The sequence below is a fragment of the Sycon ciliatum genome, chromosome 2, assembly GCF_964019385.1.
Source record: "Sycon ciliatum chromosome 2, ocSycCili1.1, whole genome shotgun sequence".
Lineage (NCBI taxonomy): Eukaryota > Metazoa > Porifera > Calcarea > Leucosolenida > Sycettidae > Sycon > Sycon ciliatum.
The window spans coordinates 33693208-33716761 of NC_088644.1; the positions used below are offsets into that span (position 1 = coordinate 33693208).

Here is a 23554-nt window from a genome sequence, read left to right on the forward strand (position 1 = left end):
GGTGATCTCGCGATCGTGCAACCTTCAACTCTAATACGTCAGTATGACACGTCCAGGTTCATCACTGCTCCCATTGTGCAACTAATCAAGGGAGGCATCCACGCGCTCGGAGATGCGTTGGATGTTGTCCGGAAGAGGAAGAACCAGTCGAGGTCATCCAATCGAAGAGGCCAGTCGGATGCACTGCCGTCTGTCATCGCGGACTCTTCGTCAACTTTTGTCCGAATAATTGACCTGGATGTGAAGTGACCGCCTCTGTGAGCCATCTCTTGTCGTGCCCAGTTGGCGGTTTTCCATCGATAAGACACAACGAGATTAGAGACGTAATGGCTTCACTTTTGAAGATCATATTATGCAATAATGTGGCAATTGAGCCAAGTTTACAACCATTAACTGAAGAGCGGCTTCGTTATCGCACAGCAATCACCGAGGACCAGGCACGTCTTGATACCGGTGTCAGTGGTGCTGCCTCGAACCGCACTGCACCACTGGCTACTATCTATCACCGACATGAACAGGAAAAATGAAGGAAGTATGAGGAGCGGTTTCGGAATGTCGAACATGCGTCGTTTGCCCCGGTGGTCATGACTGCATCAGGTGGTTTTGGGCGTTCGGCAACCAGCCTGTATAAGAGAATCGCATCGCTGCAGGCTGACAAGCGTATTGAATCGTATTCACATGTCATGGCATTTGTCAGGTGCCGCATTTCTTTTGCCCTCCTAAGGTCCTGTATAGTATGCCTTAGAGGGCCTAGAACATTATTATGGAAAATATCAGCAAAGAATTGATCAACAAGAGCCTCCCGCCACGCTGGCGGTTGCAGAGGCAGCTATTGCTGTTTAATATTTCTTTTTAGAACATTATTATTCATAATTATGATTGTATTTGTGCAGGCGTTGTGGCCGGATTCCTCACTGAAATTATTCAAACAAACAAAATAATAGTACTTGAAGTACGAAGTAGTGGTTGCGACTTCGGCGATGATTTGTAAGAAAGGGTTTGCTCCCCACACCGGAGCTCGCGCTTTTCCGCCGACTTTACTTGACACTTGACTGACTCACGACTGCCATCCAGAGCACACGAGAAGTCCATCGAACCTTCGACTCGGCAAACCTGCAAGAAAGCACCACTCCCTACTCAATACACAGTGTTTCGGGGAATTCACCCCTCATCAGTTGAGCTTGAGTAGGCTGAGGAAGATTGTGCCTGAAGAGCACCACTTATATAGTGCTCTCCAGGCAACATCACCAGGGATACAAACTTACAGAGACGCTCCGTTTCCAGCGCGACAAACACCTCGTGAACACCAGATAGCAGCGTGAGTCAGTGTCGCTCCTGGACGGTGAGACAGACGTCGAGGACCCTCGGTCATTCGCAACGCTGTCACCTCCAAACCAACTACCGTCCAGGAGCGACACTGACCTGTGCATTCACTGGGTAAAACATAATGGATAAGAAGAACTCCCGTTATTGAGAACAATATCATCGGTCCCTTGATGTTCGTCCTGTTGAACTAGTTACTTGAACTACCGGTAGTAAAGAGGTACTACAAGCAGTAGGCAGTACTACAAATACAATGACGTAGACTACATGACTTTGTACCATGACTACATGTATACCATGGTATACAGAGCTGATGAACATCACCATGATGATCATTGATCACAGTGATGTTTATCGATGCCAACACTCATGATCATTCTGACACTTGACAGTACAATGTTTGGTATCGCTTCAGGTAGTGCTAGTTTCAGCTGTAGTTACTGGTTCAATGGACTGCTTGTTACTGTTGACTAGTATGAACATGATGAATGTCGCTGCCTGGCGCCTGATGCTGTGAACAAAATAATAGTTGATGCTCGTTGTAATCCCACCTCCGCCTTGGATATACATGGCGTATTGTACACGAACTCACGAGCGGAGCAGCAACAATCACCAGATGCCCATGGAGATGAAGATGTACCAATAGTCAATACCACGAAGTGCAAGACAGTCCAATCGATCACTGTCGCCAGGCTGAACAGGTACATTTTTTATTGTTTGCAATCATAGAAGCGAGCTTTTTTTTATAGTGCTCGGTAATGATACTCGTACATGTATTATTATTATTATTATTATTATTATTATTATTATTATTATTATGAAATGACCCAAAGGCAATGTGCCTATCGTAGTATCGAGGGGTCATTTGATTGAAAGAACAGTAGATGTAGATGTATGTACAAAGACAAGTAGGGATTGATGAGGAGAGAAATGGGGAAAATCAACTGCAAGGTGGCGGAACTCCGCTGATTGCATAAGCATGGTCAGCTGTAAATTTCCTGAGGGCAGCTTTGAACTTATAGAGCGAGGCTTCCGATGTTAGACTGGGGGGTAAACAGCTCCATAGAATAGCAGTTCGGAACATGAAGAGAGACTTAGACAATGATTTAAATTTGGGAAGAATGATTAATTTTTATTTGGTCGTCGCTCACTATTCGTAATCTTGAAATGGAAATCAGCAAGGTAATCACGATGATGGAAAACATCTGTGAAAAGTAGTGAGACTGATGATTTGACGACGATAGGCTAGTGACTCTAGGGAGCATTTAGAATTTAAGACAGATTTGGAAGAAGTGTAATCGAATGCAATTTTTTCTTTTTCAGTAGAGCTCTAGCAAACCTTGCCTGTAATTGATCAAGAGTGATCATGGGTTTCTTATTACATCCAAACGACCACACCGTACAGCTGTATTCGATCACAAGTCTTACGAACCCTTTGAACAGTATGATCATTGCCGAAGGCGTAAGTTGCTGGGACATTATTGACAGTAGGTGCACTCGATATCTGAACTTCGAAGTTATTGAGGCGACATGTTTGCGGAAATACAGGTTGTCGGTCAAGGTGATGCCAAGATGTTGCAGTTCAGAAACCACCGTTAATGGCTCATTGTACATTTGGTATTGGATTCCTGCAGTAGTTGTTCTAGCCGTTATTTTGTTATAAAATCTAACGGTGATACTCACTAATGATATGGGTGGTTATGAATATGAGTTCTCATAATCGAGGTGTTCTACAGCAGGCTTGCGACTGTTTGTATGTAGTGTGGCTTTACAGCTGACACAAACATTGGCTTGCGATCCTCTGCGTAGAAACTGTATACCATTACGACAAGAGTACATAAACCAGAGTGTGCAACTTGGGATGGTTCCTGTGGCGTGTGGGAGCGTAATTCGTGCACTACGTCATTTCTGACGGCATGGTACGCCACAGTACGGTGAAAAGTTGCGTAACCAGTCGCGGTGGTGCAGTTCACTGAGTTTGTCCTGATTTCGGTTTTTTGAGACGGATAGCCTGGTGACTTTACTTGTTGGTGGATGTACGCAGCGTACACAGTCACACAAAACACCGAAATCCTGAAACAGGACGTCTAAAATCAAGCAAACTTGGCTGATTTCCGGGGTATGAAACATGAAAATTTGAGCTGTACGCAAGTCGCGGCTTGGCTGACCTCATCAGGGTGTCGTAGTGCACGAACTGCGTTGTTTCAGATCTGATATGCACAGTTGCACACTCTGGTTTATGGGTACAGTGTGTATGTCATTCGAATGCCTGTGTAGTGAATGTAACATTTTGAAGGAGGATATCCGGAGACTCTTGAAAACATTATGCTGGGAATATTATTATGATTCGCCAGGGCAATTATTATTTATTAGAGTGATCACAGTGATTGGCTTGGGCAGTTGCCATGGTTACCCTGAGCTCCGCTAGTGAGACCTAGTACAGTAGGAGGCGGAAACAGCTAGCTGTTGGGAGCAGAGTAGGGAATACGGTGTGTGTGTGTGTGTGTGTGTGTGTGTGTGTGTAGGGGGGGGGGGGGTACATGGTGTGTGTGTGTGTGTGTGTGTGTGTGTGTGTGTGTGTGTGTGTGTGTGCATGTGCGTGTGTGTGTGTACTTTTGAGGTACTGTACTTCAGGCTCAATGCCTAGTGTGCACTAGACTCTACACATGTACTGTGTGCACTACACATGTACTGCGTGCACTACACATGTACTGTGTGCACTACACATGTACTGCAGATCAGGACCTGAGTCGTAAAGGTGCCTGTAACTATTAGCTCCACGATACCCACTGGAGATGAGAATTGTATCCAGTGTGCCGAAACTTTGAGTGGAAGGGAGCGTGCACATCAAACTCCTGCAAATTGACATTACAAAACGCTTTGTGCCACAACTGGTAATCAGAACTCAGCAGCAAGCCAGGTCCCTCAGCAACTTATATGGAAGTTGGAGTCAAGTGCCCTCCCCCTGAAGAAGGCCCAAGAAGTTAGACTGTGTTCATGGATAAATTAATGTGATCAATTGAACCATATTTCTAACACTAGCACCACCGGTCGAAGGCTAGATGATTTTTTTTATGCGTGGGTAGGTGCTGATGTTTTACAGCTTTCATGCCAGTGTGTTCGTGTTTTTGTGTGCAGGTGCCATCGTTCTTTTGCTGTGCAGTAGCATCTCGAATTCCGATTCCGGTATGGCTTCCATCCCGCGAGCCAAGGAGCTCCAAGTACTAGTTGACCTTCAGAAAAGCCCGTCAACACACTTGAAGGCTAACCTGTGCAGCAAGCAGCTGAAGTACATTCCCGGTCACGTCGGTGTGTTGCGCAACCTGGACACGCTGCTGTTGAGGAAGAACTGTCTGGATGCATTGCCGGAGGAAATAGCTGATTTACCCATTGTGAGTACATAGCATTGCAGAAGGCCAAATGAATCAGAGTCTTCTGGAGTTGCATACGTTCTGGTGTTTTAGTGGCCGGAGTTCGATGAACTCACCTAGGGTACCCTGTAAAAAGACTCACAGTCTGTGGGGATTGCCCTAGTAAAATAATAAATACTACTACTACTACTACTACTACTACTACTACTACTACTACTACTACTACTACTACTACTAACTTACTAAAAGTGAGGGAACTGATTAGTACAGTCAGTATTGCTGGTGCAGCAGAAGCCTCTCGGCAACACAGGGTACCCCATGCTCAAGATTCTGATCGGTCCTGGAGCCAAGTTCAACTCCTAGCGCCCAAGCTGTATGTCACACACTGTCTTCAGGACAACCCTCCCCCTATTCAGCACCCCCCCCCCCCCCTATTCAGGACAGATGCACCTGATAGACCCCTAGGGTTTTCGTAATACTGAGAGAGCTGTCATTGTATCCCATGTGAATACCTGCCGAATAGGGTCCGTACCAGTTGTGTACTGTGGCTGTGTGGAACAGGGTCTTTCAGAACCGGTGGCATCAGTCGTTGGCCTTCCTGTACTGTCTGCTTGTGGTGTTCTTGCCAGCTCAAAGTTCTGGATGTTGGCCACAACCAGTTTGAGGAAATACCACCGTGTTTGGCTAACTGTCCCCATCTGACAACACTGCGGATCAATGACAACGTGCTCAGATGCCTAGACAGTGGTATATTAGGTAGGTGCTTGACAGAGACGTAGCTGGTCTGGGCCCCCTGTTGGGGAGGGAGGGGCGGGGGTGCATGGCCCCATCGCGTTATGTGCAGGATGGCTGGTGCATGTCATTCATGCTCATTACGTGCATGCTGAACCTAGGTCCAAATTTTTAGGGGGGGGGGGGTGCACGTGCCCCGTGCGGGCTATGCACCTGGTGCTTGACGTTGCCATTGCCGATGGATCATCGAGCTTGTTTTCAAAATTTCATTTTGCAAAACACCAATTTCTGTACAGTCACGTCAGCCCAGCTAACTTAGTCACGTCAGCCCAGCTAACTCAGTCACATCAGCCCAGCTAACTCAGTCACATCAGCCCAGCTAACTCAGGCTCTAGCCCTGGCAGCACGCTTACGGTATACACATACGTATCTTCCCGTTCTGCCCGCATGCTTATATAATGCGTAGCTTCCCGTTTTGCGGCGCTTTAATTCTTGTTGACCTTCAGGGAAGCTGCGTCATCTGACAGTCCTCAACGCAAGCGGCTGTGCTCTGTCTGAACTGCCAGCTGCCATTAGCCAGTAAGTTAAAGCAACGTATAGTAGCAGTGACGAGAGACAGTGAGAGTGCCTGATTCCATCCATTACCAATGTAGACCCGGTACAAATGTGCATGGTTGTATTCTTGCCTTGCCCTTCCCAGTCTGAGCGGGATTCATGACAACCCTAACTGCCCCATTTCCGTTTCGGAGACATTAAATGATTTTATTAGTGCCGGAGTCTGAGGTCCTGTGAGACCTGATGCAGCCCAAGACCATCATAACCATTATGTTTCATGTATGCTCACATGTAGCACATCCTCCAGAGCGGCTTGGCTGCGAGGGAATTTTTCTTTCCAATCACATTCTATCATAAAGGGTGCACATGACGTGCCCACATACGGACCAATATCGGACTCTGCAAAAGTACCAAATGTACGACTTCGCCTGTAGCCCAACATTGCTGATTGTCGTGAATATGCATCACGAATCCGCGTTATGCTCATTATGTCTTTATTTGTTTATGTGTTACATCATGTTGACGTCATGCTGATGTCTTGCTGCACGCATCGCGTGCACCGTTTTGCAGCTCTCAGCCCGGAGCATGCGCAGCGAGCCTGGGGCTTCTTTTTTGCTGCCTTTTTCCCTTTTGCATGCTTCACTTGTCTAGAACTTGTCTCGACTAACTAGAACTTGTCTCAAATAAGGTTTTCTGGTGACACTCCTTTTCAAGTCACCTAATCCTTTCAAGTAACAAGTGCAATGTGGTTCCGTGAACCGGAACCCCTCCATATTTGAGTTACCAAGACGTATTTGTGCGTGGCTATACAAGCTCTCCCACTCAACAGTTCAAAGTTGCGCACACTGATAGAGGCTTGATAACCTGGTGTGCTGTGATTTCATTGCAAGCCAAGCCAGTCAGTGAACATTGTAAACTTTGATATCTGTTGTTGGCTGTAGGCTCACCAACCTGACCGAACTTGCTGTTTCAAGGAATGACCTGTGCAGTTTGCCAAGACAGATTGGTGATCTCCAGTCGTTGCGATCCTTACTAGCCAACACAAACAGACTTTGCAGGTATCGTGAGTGCGCCTCTCCTGCTCAACTGTCATTTTCATCAGTTTGTTATCATGCGTACATGCGTGTTTCGTAAGACCAGTAAATCAAGAGTTCTGAATGTAAACATAGCCGAGTAAGAAGTGGTTTTGCTCCGAAGTCAGCCTGTTGGAATGGTAATGTTTCATATACGACAAGAACTTCGCTGAGACAACTCAGCCTTGATACGTCTTATGACCATGAATATTGGCACTTTTGCTCTTGATCGACACGTACATCTGCTGTGGTGGCGATGATAACAACTGCATGTTATCATCCTTCATTGTATAATGACGTTATGCTTGCTACAGGCTGCCGGGCAGTATTGGAAATTTGAACAATCTACGTGTTCTGGACGTGGCCAATAACCAGCTTGTTGCCATACCGCGGGTAAGAGTCACACATCCTTTATTGCTGAACCCACAAATAATTGTGATACAGATTGTAAACCATTCGAGCTAAAAGAGAAAGCCATTAATATAAAAAAGAAAAAAGAAGAAAAGGTTATTGTACCATGCCAGACAGCTATTATTAAGTCATGTACCAATTGTAGTACACACCGCGGGTAAGAGTGCATGTAGTACTGCCGAATATGAAATTAGCTCAAGCCCAAAATACGTGTGCTTGTTGGACAGGAGATTGTGCTCTTGAACATTATCCTTTCATGTTTTCATATGTTGCACGTTGATACTATTAGTGTATTGAAGTTACGAATTGTGTACAGAACTGTCACATGCTGCAAGGGCAGTATTGTCAAGACATGCTAGGTCGCTTGCAATACTGGTGCGTTGCGTATTACTGCTATGTATTTCGCGAGTGTAATATTTATTTGTTAGTCTGTTAAAATTACATCACGAGTGCATATCTGTTACGTCTACGTCGAGACACATTTTACGATCCAGTAATTGCTATGCGTGTTCGTACCACGACATGTTCACGAGCGGAATATCTTGTGAATTGTTCTAATGTATTATATAAGTAGAATTGTTGACACACTAATTGGTTGCAATGTACATGTACTTACTAGTACTTGATCCGTTGCATTATCGCCATCCGCGGCAACTCCGCTACGATCTACTTGGCGAAACTTACTCTCGATCTCGCTGACAGGGTGTGCTGTCACCCTGTCGCTGGGTGCAAGCACCCCTTGACAGACACTGTTTTCACCTCCGTAATCAACAATTCTTTATTGTTTCACTCCAGCACATTGCAAGTGATTATTAGTTTCTGCTTGTTCTGCATTTCAAATTATTGCTTTTCTTTTCGTTGCATGCACCTGCGCTCCGCGATCCGCGCTGCACGCGGACTTTGGCAGTCGCCATATTTAGTATCTCTATGGCTACGATGATCATGCATTTTCTGTACGCTGCATTTTCTCTCTATGCCACGTCGTTGTGTGCATGCATGCAGCGCAAGCCAAATGCACGCACGCTGCACGTTTTGCCCAGGACAGCGATTTGGCGATCGTTGTTCGGAGTGTTCTTTGGTGTTCTTGTTGAAAACGAGTGGTAATGTCGATTAAAGGAGTTTCTGGGTTGTTGTGGTCTGCCTGACGATGGTTAGTTGCGGGACCAAGTCGCACCGTAACACTTGTTGTTGACTGCTTTACTTTGAAGTATATTGAATGTACTTCGCTGTGGGTGGGTGGGTGAGGGGGGGGGGGGGGGCAGCAAGGCTATTTGCTGTCTCTAGCTTGGAGCTCCTACCCTCCTGCCAGGGTTCTCAGTGGCCTCATTCTGTCAGCAGTATGCCCGTGTTTCTGTCCATCTGACTGCCGAGTCTATCGAATCCTGGATACACAGGAACACAAGGGCATAGTCGGCTTTGTTTGTTATGCCCAGAAACAATGTGATTCTGCCGGTTTTGTCACCAAAGCAGTGCCGCATTGCTGTGGGTCGATAGATATCACACAGCTATGTAGCTAGCGTGGAATCACTTGAAAGGTACTCCAAGCCACTTCCCTTACGCCACTGCATGCACTGTTCTGTACTGCGCCTTTGTGCTGTAGACGATCGGAAAATGCCAATATCTCAGGGATCTTGACACGAGAGTGAACCGCATAGGGGTGTTCCCTTCAGAGGTAAGACAGGCTTTGATGCTGATTTCAGATGTTTGTCAATTCATGGTTTGTGCAGCGGAGACAATATAGCCTGCTAGACTCTCTTTCGCTGACAAATGTTGTCTTTCTCTCCACTCGGCACACACACACACACACGCACGCACACACACACACACACACACACACACACATACACACACGCACCAAGGACGTAGTGTACCTTGCACATCTGTGGTGTGCTGTCATGTAATAACGGCAATGTATGAACAGCTTCATATCTCGTATTACACTGCCATCAGCACTGTCCAATGCCATCAGCAATTCACGACACTGCGTTCCGCTCTGGACCATGCTATCGTATTGAAGTAGAATATGATGCTTTTATCTGTCTTTCCATTGCTTGCCATGCAGTCAAGTCTCCAGCACTTTTACTTTAAAATAGTCTTGCCTGTTGTTGTTCACCTTTATGCCATAAAGGCGTATGATTTTAGTTTTGATCCAGTGAGGATGGGCCATAGCTGGAAATTTGATGAACATAGAAAGAGGTTCGCTGCACAGGGACCATTGTTTATGAGTGTGGATGATAAGTAAAGCATGAAAAAAGCTGCATTGGAGCGTTCATTGTGAATGAATTTTATCTGTTTGCAGATGGTGAACCTGAAGTTGGAGAAGTTTGACTGTTCATTAAATCCTCTGATAAAAAAGATTCCCCTTCCCATGGCGAATATGGATGAGGTCTTTCCACTGAAGGTAAGTTCAAAGATGAGCGCGGACCACTGGGACATGATGTCATGATGATGTCATAAGGCAAGCTGTTGAGTCATCACTGTGACTGACTAGTGGTGGTCTAATTGGCGTGAGGTCATCCTTCGACCGGACTGAATTTCGGGAATTGTATAATATTTTGTGTTAGCGCCTATGTGAGAAGTATCTCAAGTGAGCAATTGTGTTGCCACTTTTCTTGATAGAAAAAGCACCGTCCAGTGTTTCCAGCCATTCAGTACTCCATAGCCTTCATTCATCTGAGCTTTAGGGGATAAAATAATCAAATTTACGGTGTGAAAGAATCAGTAATCCACTGATGAGATCTGAGACCTGTAAGATCAAATTACTGTGTGCAGGAGTCAGCACTGTCTGCCATAATTTGGATATATCTTGCTTGTGTGATGAAAGAGATCAGCCGCCGGCCCGGACACCGCACACGGTTGGCCAGAGAGCGCACGTGGCGGGGAGATTGGAAGTCGCGGCACCACGCCCTTTTGTGCATTCCGTTTTGTTTGGTTTTTGTTTCATGACTGTGCAGGAGCTGTGTGCACGCCGGGTCTTGGAAGATGTACCTACACTGTACGTGACCCTGTGATTACCTCCTACTAGACTATACCTAGACTATACCTAGACTATACCTAGACTATACCTAGACTATACCTAGACTATACCTAGACTATACCTAGACTATACCTAGACTATACCTAGACTATACCTAGACTATACCTAGACTATACCTAGACTATACCTAGACTATACCTAGACTATACCTAGACTATACCTAGACTATACCTAGACTATACCTAGACTATACCTAGACTATACCTAGACTATACCTAGACTATACCTAGACTATACCTAGACTATACCTAGACTATACCTAGACTATACCTAGACTATACCTAGACTATACCTAGACTATACCTAGACTATACCTAGACTATACCTAGACTATACCTAGACTATACCTAGACTATACCTAGACTATACCTAGACTATACCTAGACTATACCTAGACTATACCTAGACTATACCTAGACTATACCTAGACTATACCTAGACTATACCTAGACTATACCTAGACTATACCTAGACTATACCTAGACTATACCTAGACTATACCTAGACTATACCTAGACTATACCTAGACTATACCTAGACTATACCTAGACTATACCTAGACTATACCTAGACTATACCTAGACTATACCTAGACTATACCTAGACTATACCTAGACTATACCTAGACTATACCTAGACTATACCTAGACTATACCTAGACTATACCTAGACTATACCTAGACTATACCTAGACTATACCTAGACTATACCTAGACTATACCTAGACTATACCTAGACTATACCTAGACTATACCTAGACTATACCTAGACTATACCTAGACTATACCTAGACTATACCTAGACTATACCTAGACTATACCTAGACTATACCTAGACTATACCTAGACTATACCTAGACTATACCTAGACTATACCTAGACTATACCTAGACTATACCTAGACTATACCTAGACTATACCTAGACTATACCTAGACTATACCTAGACTATACCTAGACTATACCTAGACTATACCTAGACTATACCTAGACTATACCTAGACTATACCTAGACTATACCTAGACTATACCTAGACTATACCTAGACTATACCTAGACTATACCTAGACTATACCTAGACTATACCTAGACTATACCTAGACTATACCTAGACTATACCTAGACTATACCTAGACTATACCTAGACTATACCTAGACTATACCTAGACTATACCTAGACTATACCTAGACTATACCTAGACTATACCTAGACTATACCTAGACTATACCTAGACTATACCTAGACTATACCTAGACTATACCTAGACTATACCTAGACTATACCTAGACTATACCTAGACTATACCTAGACTATACCTAGACTATACCTAGACTATACCTAGACTATACCGGGTTACAGAGTGTTTTGTCTGGACATAGCTCGAAGTACAGTACCTCTCAATGAAATCTGATCGAGTCACTCGAGCAACTTTAAAAGCGCCAGGCGTTGCGCAGCCCTCGACCTGCGAACACTGGGCTGCGAAGTGGCGCAAGCCGCACACTTGACTCACGTGACCGGATTTCATTGAGCACCATTGTACATACTTATGTTTCTGTAGCCCAAGCAGTCAGCGAGTGGGCTTGTGTAACCATCTGCCCTCAGTCAGCACTGGATTCGAGAACCAGCATGAACCATGAAGTCTCCCATTGCACGGCTTACAGCGTGCCGCACCCGCGTGATATTTGCAAACCCAAGAATTGACTTTATGTCGCACAATGGGCTCATGCCCGTACAGTCCCCGGCTCCGATCTCAGATCTGGATGAATATGAAGTTCATCATAGCGAATTTATAAAGCAAAGGGATTGAGCCAGTTCAATGTGTAGGCATTATGTCCAATTAATGTTGTTGCACCAATATGAAACTCTTCAGCTTTGCCAGTATCTGCCCAATGTAGCCATGCGAGATCAGCCGGCATGCTGCGTAAAAACTAGCCATAAATTATAAAAAGAGAAAGGGCTAATAAGTTACTAGCAATGCCTAACCGTCCACCAAGGTAACGAGATCTTATACAGTCAGATAGTGTGACAACAAGGCTGTTGACTGTTAGTCATAACTACTCAATCGGCGGACAGAACTGTTTCGTCATTTGTGGACGTTAGACATAACTAGTAACTTCTTGGTCTGCCTTGCAGCCTAGCCCACAACACCTCGGTGTATTTTCAAGTCAAATTTAAAAAAAAAACCTGATGCACAATGCAAACATCTGCTCTGCTGTGAGGTCGAAGAGTATGCGTGTTTCTGTGTATGTCTTCAGGAAACGTGCGTCTCACTTCATCAAAACCAAAGATCCAATTCTGTACCAAGCGCTGGCAGCGGCATCTGAATGCAGCGTGTGCCAGCGGAACTTCCTCTCCATCTGCATAGAGTGTGTGATGTTTGTCTCCATTAAGAAGGTGAGTCCAGCTGGACACCGCAATAGCCCTTGGCGGAGAATGCTCGGAAATGTTTCAGATTCTGCTCGTAAAGCAGTGAACTTGGCAGAACCATAGAAACCTTATGGCAGCCACTTCCTTAATTCTGGTCCATTTCTTTATGCACACACCAAACATGCATGAAACATACCAGAAACAAGTAACAAATTCTGCCAATTTTTCTGCCGGCATTTATCCTCCAGGGGCTGCCCCGCCATGGATGCCCTGATGCTGTCAATACATTTTTTCCAATCTGTACTCCTTCATTTACTCCTCTGTTGTGAGCCCATCACTGAATGTGATCAATTAATCATTTCCAAGTTCACCCAGAGTCCGGCATGTCAGCCATTGGGCGGTTGAGCGCAAAAGCAAGTTTAATAATCATCTTTCCAAGAGTCTCAGTTTGAATCTCTCCTCCCCCCGCCCAGCTTCAAGGGAGACCCACAAGTGATACCTACAGGTATGTGTGGGGGGATGGGGGGGGGGGGGGGGGCGCGAATAGTTTAATGTGGGCGGCAGATTTCAATCAATGATAGTCATTTTTGTATACTATTATGCCGCATGTGTGTCCATTGGCATGCACAGGTGTTCCCAGAGACTCGCAAATCTGGACAGATACCCATGCAGGCTCTGCTTTGCTCACACAAGTGCTTCCAGGAACAGCGCTCGGAAAACCAATACTATGGGCTGCTACAACTGTCACCGCCGATATGACCCCTAGAAGCAGAGAGACCTGGCGATAGAATATGTTCGTGGACACACAATGCATGTATGTTTTGAGAACCGCTCAGTTCAACGTGTTGTTTCTGCTTCTGAAAGAGGCAAGGAGTGAGTGGCAATGGTCAGAGCACATGGCAAGTCATCCTCATGCATGTGTTATTAGTAGAGACTCGCCGGTATGCTCAGTTGCGCCCGCGCTGTTTGTTATATGCATTCCGGTAGCTGCAAGCCAACACACGAAATCACAGTTGAGTCGAGATAGTGCATCATCGGGAGAGGTCTCCTTGACTGTGTCCAGAGCTATACTAACTAACAAACACTAGCACAGCCTTATTTTTTGTTAAAACCCACTCTAATATGTGATTAAAAAGAAGGATTGGCCACATGCCACTGTGCCATGTCTGTACTTCTGTACGTTGCTTTGCTTTTGGATCTCAGCAAAGTTTATTTCCGATGATGATACACACTAATTCCGAAAATATCGGCAAGAAAAAGAACAATTTTTCTCCACCACAATCATTAGGATTCGAGAAATGTTTCCACGAACCAGTTTTCGTGCAATGTCCAAGAGAATTACACTCAAAGTCATATCTCTCTCTAATCCGGGCGCTGCCCATAACTTGGACATGTTCGTTACTCTAATACCGTACATTTCCATGGGGAATGGTCAGAGATATGGGATATGACGTCACCTTTTCATGGAGAATGGTCAGAGATATGGGATATGACGTAATCTTTTCAACAAAAAATCAAGTTGATAAAAGATGAGTAATATTTCCACTAGAACTCAACCACAGGGAGAACAGTAGACCGAGGGGCTAGTAACCATAGTAACTACCTGTACTTGGAGCTCTAGCTGGATATGAAAGATATGACTCATTATCAGTGCAGTCAGTGCACAAGCAACTACTAGTAGAACCAATGAACAGTACGAATGATAGCGTCAAAAGGGAGGTACCCATTACCAGATCATGACAACGAAGTCATAAATTCAGCGAAGAAATAGTTTGCAAAAGGGGAGAGGAACAAAAGATGGGAAAAAAGAAAGAGAAGGTGAGAAGGGAGACAAGAGGGGATTTTTCATGCAGTGATTCGCTTTTTGTCTCCTGGAAAGTTTTCAATTCTGGAAATAGGTTTGATTTTCATTTATAGGAGAAGCTACTAGTAACTTAGGCAGCAGAATTCAGTACTCCGAAGGAACCCCTTGTTATTGTGGGGAAGGTGTGCGTGGTCGGCTACAGAGCACAGCAGTGGCGGTGGTGGTGTAGTCAATGACTATGTACACAGGTTTGATTTTCATACGCACTGTTCAAATGTCTTCTTGTTCCAATTTTTGGCCAAAGAGGTGAACCTCGTTCAAAGACTATGAACCTGGTTCCACAGACCATCAACTTGGTTCCAGAGACCATGAACCTGGTTCCAGAGACCATGAACCTGTTTCCAGAGACCATGAACCTGGTTCCAGAGACCATGAACCTGGTTCCACAGACCATGAACCTGGTTCCAGAGACTATGAACCTGGTTCCAGAGACAATGAACCTGGTTCCACAGACCATGAACCTGGTTCCAGAGACCATGAACCTGGTTCCAGAGACCATGAACCTGGTTCCAGAGACCATGAACCTGGTTCCACAGACCATGAACCTGGTTTCACAGACCATGAACCTGGTTTCACAGACCATGAACCTGGTTCCAGAGACCATGAACCTGGTTCCAGAGACCATGAACCTGGTTCCAGAGACCATGAACCTGGTTCCAGAGACCATGAACCTGGTTCCAGAGACCATGAACCTGGTTCCAGAGACCATGAACCTGGTTCCAGAGACCATGAACCTGGTCCCACAGACCATGAACCTGGTCCCACAGACCATGAACCTGGTCCCACAGACCATGAACCTGGTTCCAGAGACCATGAACCTGGTTCCACAGACCATGAACCTGGTTCCACAGACCATGAACCTGGTTCCACAGACCATGAACCTGGTTCCAGAGACTATGAACCTACAGTTTAGTTCCAGAGGCCACCTCTCACAGCTCGGACACTTGCCGTCCACATTTCCTGAATACAAATGTTCTGTGACACCATGCAGTTTGATCTTGGCATGTGCCACTCGTTTGGCGGTAAGGAATACATGTCGATCAGTTGATTGCTGCTGACACAAATTAGTTGCATTGTCAAATTTCATGCTGTATTTCTACGTTCAAATCCCCTCCAAGGTACATCCCGGTGTTTCTAGCGAGTCATAAAGCAAGGTATTTACCGGCAATCCCTGGTACATAGCTTCCTGGTAGGTAGAATAAAACTCCACAGGGGCGATACATTTGGAGAAGTATGCCATCATGGCGCTACCTACTAACATTACTTTAGCTGTGAAAAAGAACTTTAGATCAGCATGCCCATCATCGAGTCTTTACATCAGTTGCCTGGTTTGCAAGCCCTGGCTATGATGCTCTGTCTAACCGCCTCACAAACCGGCAATCCCTTGACTACCACATCAGGTAGGTGGGAGCTGGGATGGCAGGACAGACCTAAACTGACTCAGTAGGAGTCACTGGCATCCTTATCTGGCCACAGCCAACTGCCACTCCACATCACCTGTGTACACAGTGGACAATGCACACACAAAACTCTCAAGTGGATAGAAAGTTTATTAGTATGCACTGACATGGGCATAGCCATCATGGTCGGCGAGGAGGCATAACATGCCTGAACATTTCACTGAAGAAAATATTTTATATGAACATGGAAGTTATTCGTTCCTCCAAGACAACGGAGATGCGATCCGCATGCATCAACGCAATGTGGCAAGCACACAGACAGACACAGCACACACAGACACACACATGCACACACACACATACAAACAGACACAAACACAGCCGAAGACACACAAACACGAACACACGCACACACACACACACACTCAAAACACTAGCATTCAAATCGTATCTGGTCAGCATGGTTGGATATTGGTATGTTGATAGGGGTGAAAAGAAGGTCTCAAATTACCATTCGAACCTTCTTTATTAAAACGAACGAAGGTGTCGAAGGATTCTTTTTTTAATTAACATGATCACGGAAATGCTCGGAAATCTTAAAAATAAAAGGGGCAAAAAATCAGAACCCAATGCTTATGTTGTATGTGCAATTCTTTCTGAATCTGGTGGTATCAATGTATATCCATTCCAGGTAAAAGAATACTTTGGCCTAGCACACAACTATAGATAGAGGCAAGGTTTTAACATACTCTTGATAGAGACCATACCTAATACCTGTTTGTGAGTCAATTGTCCATATTTCTGACAATTTAGATCAGTGTACTTTGGATCATGTACAGACGTGTTAGCCTTCGCCTTTTGGACACAAAGCGACAAGAGATCACTGCTCTAGTGTACAGCCAGTTGCTTGAACAATACCAAAATGGACGGAAAGAGCCATGTTGCGTAGTAAATATCAGATGCCCAAATTCATCAAAAATTGTCAAATCTGGATATGTACTTTTCGCTTATCTGCTCGCATCCAGCGACTGCATTGGTGATGGAGAGGAGAGTGAATAGTCACTGGGTGAGGAACTTCACCTGCCTCGATGATTTCAGGCCATCGCTGTGCTCCCTCTCGCTGCTGCTGGGAGAGTGAATACTGCAATGGCTTCAGCGATGGAAACTTTTATTATCGATTCAAATTATGAGACTACACTCGTATGTATCGCTGCTACAACTTTCTCCAGACACCATCACAGCTAGTAGTAGTAGATATCGACGGCAGCTACAGCAAGCTATATTCCTGGTACAGTACGGATCGGCTATAGCGTTGGTGTTTGATTTTCGTGAAAATATCACTATAGGCGATATTATTACTATAGGCGATATGCATACTTAGGTATGCCTGACAAATGCTTGTATGGTGTCATTCGAATCAGTGCAGCGTGCAGAAGCGTGCTGTGCATGTGACTGTGCAATACGCGCAGTGCAGAGCTACTTCCTGCGGAAACAAAAACTTCGTGACTTTTTGACATGAGTTTTCAAGGAGTTCCTGTGCTCAACAAATGGGTTCTTTTGGAAGAGAAACACTTCAACACATTCAATCGACGTATCTACAATATCTACAGGATCGATTAGTGGGAGTAGAGTCTCAGTTCGTGTCGCGATCACTCGACTCATCACCGCTGAAACCGTTCCAAGTGGTAGGTCAATCGACGTCATGTCGTATGTCACGGAAAAGCTTCTCCGCGTCCCTGATCGTCTTCGCTGTTACCTGAATGCCTTCTCCAACATCTCGGCGGAGACCACGGCAGCTCTTCAGCGCTGGTACTCAATACTGCCTCCGATCTCGCTCGAGGATGCCCCGAAACAACAAGCACAACCAACGCCAAACATTTCGAATTTTCTCCGAGGGATATCATAGTCGTACGAGCGCTTCCTGGTTGCCGCGATCAGATCTCGCCATGTACGATGTTAATGTATATTTTTTATGATCATCACTATAGCCGATGAAAAATGTATGCAATGAGATCATTTTGACACAGAAATCGAATCATTATAGCCGATATATTACTATAGCCGATTATTACTATAGCCGATTCGATATGTATAGAAAGGGGTGGTTTACTAAAATGAATTTGAGAATGCGATCACTATAAGAGGTATATTACTATAGCCGACAACCCTATAGCCGATCCGCACTGTACAAGCAGCATTACTGAGCGAAAACAGGATCGAAATCGCAAAACTACTCTCCTACTAGTATCGCAGAGCGCCAAGCACTCTGGAGGAATACAATCAAAAAAAGTCATCTATGAGTCATACTGAGTACACCATGGTAGATCCACAACACATTACAGCAAAACGGGAACACGCTGAGTGCTGGTGACTGGAACAGGGCCAGTTCGTACGGACTTGTGACGTGTCACTTCTTCAGCTCCGGTGCGCACGCGGACCGTGCCCCTACTTGTACAGCATGGACAGTGCTAGTGCATGCAGCACATCGCACAAAATCAATGCATGCATGCATGCACTAAACCCGTGTCGACCTTCGTTCGAATCGAAAACGAAGGTCCTTCGAACCTTCGACTACTTCGTTTCACCCCTATATGTTGATGTGCTACATTCTACTCTTCACCACCCTCGTGACTTTGGCCTCACCACCCTCGGTGACCTTGTCAAACTTGAAGTGCCTAACGTTCAGGGATTGGAATGTCGCACGTGCTATTGTCATCAGATGCTCAACATCCACATGATCACAGAATCTCAAGTCCAGAAGCTGTAAGTTACGACCGTACACTGTTGAGCGACGTACGTAGTACTGCAGTACACCAAACATGCAGAAAACATACAATACCGGTACAAACACACACATACATACATAAACACACAAACACACACACACACACAAACACACACACACAAACACACATACATACACACACACACACACACACACACACACACACACACACACACACACACACACAGACTCAGACATGCCCATCGCGGAAGCGATGATAGCGAACAGCCATGTTAGACACAGCAACTTGTGCTGGGATTACACCATTCAACAGCTTGCAAGGCTGATGAATTGACTGCCACTAATTTTAGCCTGGTATCCACCACATAGCTGTTTGAAGTGGCTTTTTCTGGCCAGTGAATCCCCCCCCCCCCCCCCACACACACACATACACACACACACACACACACACACATATATACACACACACACACACACACACACACACACACACACAAAGACACACACATGCACACACAGACAGACACACACACACACACACACACACACAAAGACACACACACACACCTGTCCTGTCCTGTTCTGTAGAGTCACTGCCGCAAATGGGTCACGTGATCCCATCACTGGGAAGCCTGAGAGGAGAGAGAGAGAGAGGACACGACGCTCGATGACGCTCCAGGTGCACGGGTAGTCTCATCCGCTTGCCGCATATGCACACGTGCTGGAAGGCTGAGCGCTCCTCTGCTGTTGGTCTATGCGCCACCCTTGAACAGCGATGCCTGCCCCGTCCCCGAACACTGCGAAAGCAGCGACCACACCTGTCACAATGCGCGGCACAACATCCCTCCGCCGGTGCCGACGTTCCGGTAGCTCCAGGTGGCACTGTGGCATCCACCGTTGAGGCACACACATGCCGGACCAAGCCACCGCGGCTTCTCAGCCACCGCCCACACCGCCCACACTGACTGGCACCCCGCTGCTCAGACACAGGCCGCGCACGCTCCTCCAGACACTTATGCCGAGCCATGTCTCCTTTCCGTGCAAAATCCCGTCCGCATACCGTACATACCACTCGGGGCGGAGGCTCAGGCGCATTGTCAGGCTCTTGGTAGGTGCTGCGTCACTCCGCGTGGGACTCACATGCAACATCATACCATGATGCCTCCACGCCACGGGCACGTAGATCCCGGACAGCACAGTCCTACCATCTGCGGCGTGGGCCATGTGCTGGGCGATGCTGCAAGAAGGAGCCAAACAGTACCTGTTTCGGGATGCGGTTGTCCGGCATCCGCGCCACATGCCCCAACCACTCCAACCGCCGATGTGCAATCTTGTCTTTAATCGTCTCGGAGTCTCCCCAGCGCACCAGCAGCTCTTCGTTGGTGATGTGTTCGTCCCACATCCAGCTTCGAGAGACCCCGGGGATGGATCGGATGCACCTCATGCTGAAGGTTGAGAGCTTCTGCAAGTCATGTTGAAGGGGCGTCCAGCACTCAGAGCCATACAACAGCAGGGACAGAACGCAAGCATTGAATACGCACCGCTTGGTGTGCATCAACAGATGTGGATTGGAGAATACAGACCTCCGAAGAGCACCGCAGGCCCTGGAGGCTTGGGCAATCCTTGCGGCGATGTCCCGGGACGAACGGCAACCGCTGTCCACTACAGACCCGAGGTATTTGAAATGCGGTACGCATTCCACCTCCGCTTGACCAAGTTAGAGGGGAGCGCGGTCAGTAGACGTGATGTCGGGGCCAACAACTACAAACTGAGTCTTCGTTGCACTGATGGTCAAGCCGAATCCCGACGCCACCTCGTGAATACAGCACAATGCTGCGCCCGCTCCAGACCGAGTCGTAGCGAATAGACAAGAGTCGCTAGCAAACTGGGAATCTGTTAGGCAATGGTGTTGGTCGTCACGGCGGGGTTTACGGTATAGATCGCTGCTGTATGCTGAGCGGAGCTCGAAGCCAACCCCGTCAACTCTCCTGACGCGGTGTTGCCACTGGGTCATCACGGCCCACATAAAGATATTAAAAAGGACCGGCGCCATAGAGCACCCCTGGCGAAGACCATTGCCAATGCTGAACGGGATTATGTTGTTGAACTGCACCGATGCTGACATGGGGTCGTGGAACGACCGGATGGTGTTGATAAGCTTTTCTGGTACTCCTGCACGGCCGAGGACCTGCCACAGACACCCCCTGGGCACTGAATCATAGGCCTTCTTCAGGTCGATAAACACAAAATATCCCTCACACACACACATGGATAGAAAAAATACAAGCAACAACACACACACCAGTACATCTCCATAGACACACACACACCAATACATCTTCATAGACACATGCACACCGACACACAGAAACACACACACACGTAACCGCACCTTTCATACAAGCTAGGGCAGGTGCCTTAAGGGATGGATGGAGATGGGGTGCAGGTGGGTGGCTGGCTAGCTCTCTTCAAAAATATTGCATTCTGCCTAATATGTTATGGGCTCTCTCCCCCTACTCCCCTCTTCTCTCTCTTCTCTTTTCTCCCTCTTGTCTCTCTTTTGATTGACGAGTGTCTTCTTCAGGATGGTGATTATCATTATTAATTATCAGTCCGAAGAAAAAGGCACTTGTAGGAAGGCATCAATCAGTCTAGTCTCCTGTTGGTCTTCATATCCTCCGTTCTCTGTCTGGCAGGCTGGCTGCCAGACAGACAGCCTGGCTGTTTGTCTGTCTGATTGTCTGTCTGACTGTGCCTCTGTCTGTCTGTCTCCGGTCTGTCTGTCTGTCTGTCTCTCTCCCTGACTCTCTCTCTCTCTTTCTCTCTCTGTCTCTCTGTATCACTCTCTCTGTTTACCTCTCTGTCTCTCTCTCTGTCTCTCTGTCTCTCTGTCTCTCTGTCTCTCTGTCTCTCTGTCTCTGTCTCTCTGTCTCTCTGTCTCTCTGTCTCTCTCTCTCTCTGTCTCTCTCTCTCTCTCTCCCTGGCTCTCCCTCCTTCCCTGACTCTCCCTGACTCTCCCTCTCTCTCTCCTGGACTCTCCCTCTCCCGGCTGAGGCTCTCCCTGATCGTCTCCCTGACGCTCCCTCTCTCTCCCTGACTCTCCCTCTCTCTCCCTGACTCTCCCTCTCTCTCTCCCTCTCTCCCTGACTCTCTGACTCTCTCCCTGACTCTGTCTCTGTCTCTCTGACTTTCCATGACTCTCCTTGACTCTCCCCCTCTGACTCTCTCCCTCTGACTCTCTCCCTCTGACTCTCTTCCTGTCTGTCTCTCTGTCCAGGGACGTCGGAAGGTAATTTTGTGTGGTACAGCCATCTGGAGTACAATTTACTCGTGGGAAAGGGTGGCTGAGCCGAAAATTAGGAAAATTAGAGCCCACATCAGTGCATGATTCACGGCATACTTGGGTCAAATAGTGGTACGGTCATTACCGTAGTGACCGTGCTGTGTGCGATGCCCCTGCTGTCTCTCTGTCTTTCTGACTCTCTGGCTCTCTGACTCTCTGACTCTCTGTCTCTCTCGCTCTTCTCTCTCTGACTCTCTCTCTCTCTCAGTCTCTCACTCTCACTCACTCTCTCTCTCTCTCTCTCTCTCTCTCTCTCTCTCTCTCTCTCTTTTCTCTCTCTTCTCTCTCTCTTCTCCCACAATACTTGACAAGAGATGAGGTTGACATTGTTCTCAGTTCTTTCTAGAAGGATCCTTACCTGTTGGTTGTGTTTGACCAGTGCCATCATTTCAGAGTCCAGTACCGCTTCATCTTCAACACTGTCTGAAGTCTTGCATACGACCGCCAATGGCAAGAACGGATCGGATGTGAGCTGCTTCACACCTTTCACCTCCAGGATGCGTAGCATGGGACACAGGAGTAGTAATGATCGCACTGCAGCATTGCCGATATTGGTGTGCCAACTAAGATTCACTTTCTCCAGGAGTGGGCAAGACTGAGCCACACATTCCGCAACATGCTCATTAAGCAGGAGTGGGGAACCCTTGGGCAGTGACAGTTCGGTAAGCCTTGGAGGACAGCTATCCAGAAGGCTGTCAATGACTTCAGGTCCAATGTGATTATCTTTCAGCTGAAGAACTGTCAGGGATCTGCAGTGCCTCAAGATGAGACAAAGCACATCGTCTGAGATATTGCGTGTATTCACTAGCTGCAGTGTTTCCAGCTGCAGAAGAGACAAGACGTATGCAATAAGCAATGGGCGCGTTCGATTACACACATTTCGGTCGATTCCAGAATTAGTTAATGTTGATACACAGTTCGATTACACAAACTCCGTCGTTAGAATTGATGGTATTTGTTTCAGTCAACTCGTCAATCAGTTCACACCAGCCAACACGGTTCAATCCAGCAATGGGATTAATCAATACATGCAATAAGAATAAATACAAGGAAAACGGTTCTGGATAATAAATTAGGACACTGTGGATCTGGCCGCCATTCTCGGGCTCTCTCTCTCTCGATCTCCTCGACCTTGCGCCAGGATCCGTCAATATGTACAATCACTACAAGTATCACGTGCGACCTACGTCGCTGGTAGACTGCATGGTACTACCCAGCGCTAGGGATAGGGCATGCTAAGTATGTGGCGAATGCGTACAGAAGGAACACAGTGCAGGTAGGTCTAGGATGCTTCTAGCATATCAGCAGATTACTGAAAGCGCATCAATGACAG

The 23554-nt window shown here is 46.5% G+C and overlaps 2 protein-coding genes across 2 annotated transcripts; one reads left to right on the top strand and one right to left on the bottom strand.

Annotated features, from left to right (window-relative positions):
- Positions 1-1733: 1733 nt before the first annotated feature.
- LOC135809769 (leucine-rich repeat-containing protein 69-like) lies at positions 1734-14179 on the top strand. Its single transcript, XM_065323195.1, has 11 exons — positions 1734-2024; positions 4462-4715; positions 5324-5450; positions 5933-6005; positions 6923-7039; positions 7369-7447; positions 9066-9137; positions 9765-9866; positions 10420-10460; positions 12757-12895; positions 13499-14179. Exons 2-11 carry the CDS (start codon positions 4512-4514, stop codon positions 13625-13627), a joined length of 1083 nt encoding a protein of 360 aa, XP_065179267.1. The 5' UTR covers positions 1734-2024; positions 4462-4511; the 3' UTR covers positions 13628-14179.
- Positions 14180-16194: 2015 nt separating this feature from the next.
- LOC135810515 (F-box/LRR-repeat protein 20-like) lies at positions 16195-23426 on the bottom strand. The gene is made up of 4 exons (XM_065324007.1): positions 23409-23426; positions 22580-23044; positions 18776-18935; positions 16195-16229 (listed from the first exon to the last, which is right to left on the bottom strand). Exons 1-4 carry the CDS (start codon positions 23424-23426, stop codon positions 16195-16197), a joined length of 678 nt encoding a protein of 225 aa, XP_065180079.1.
- Between the last annotated feature and the right edge of the window lie 128 nt (positions 23427-23554).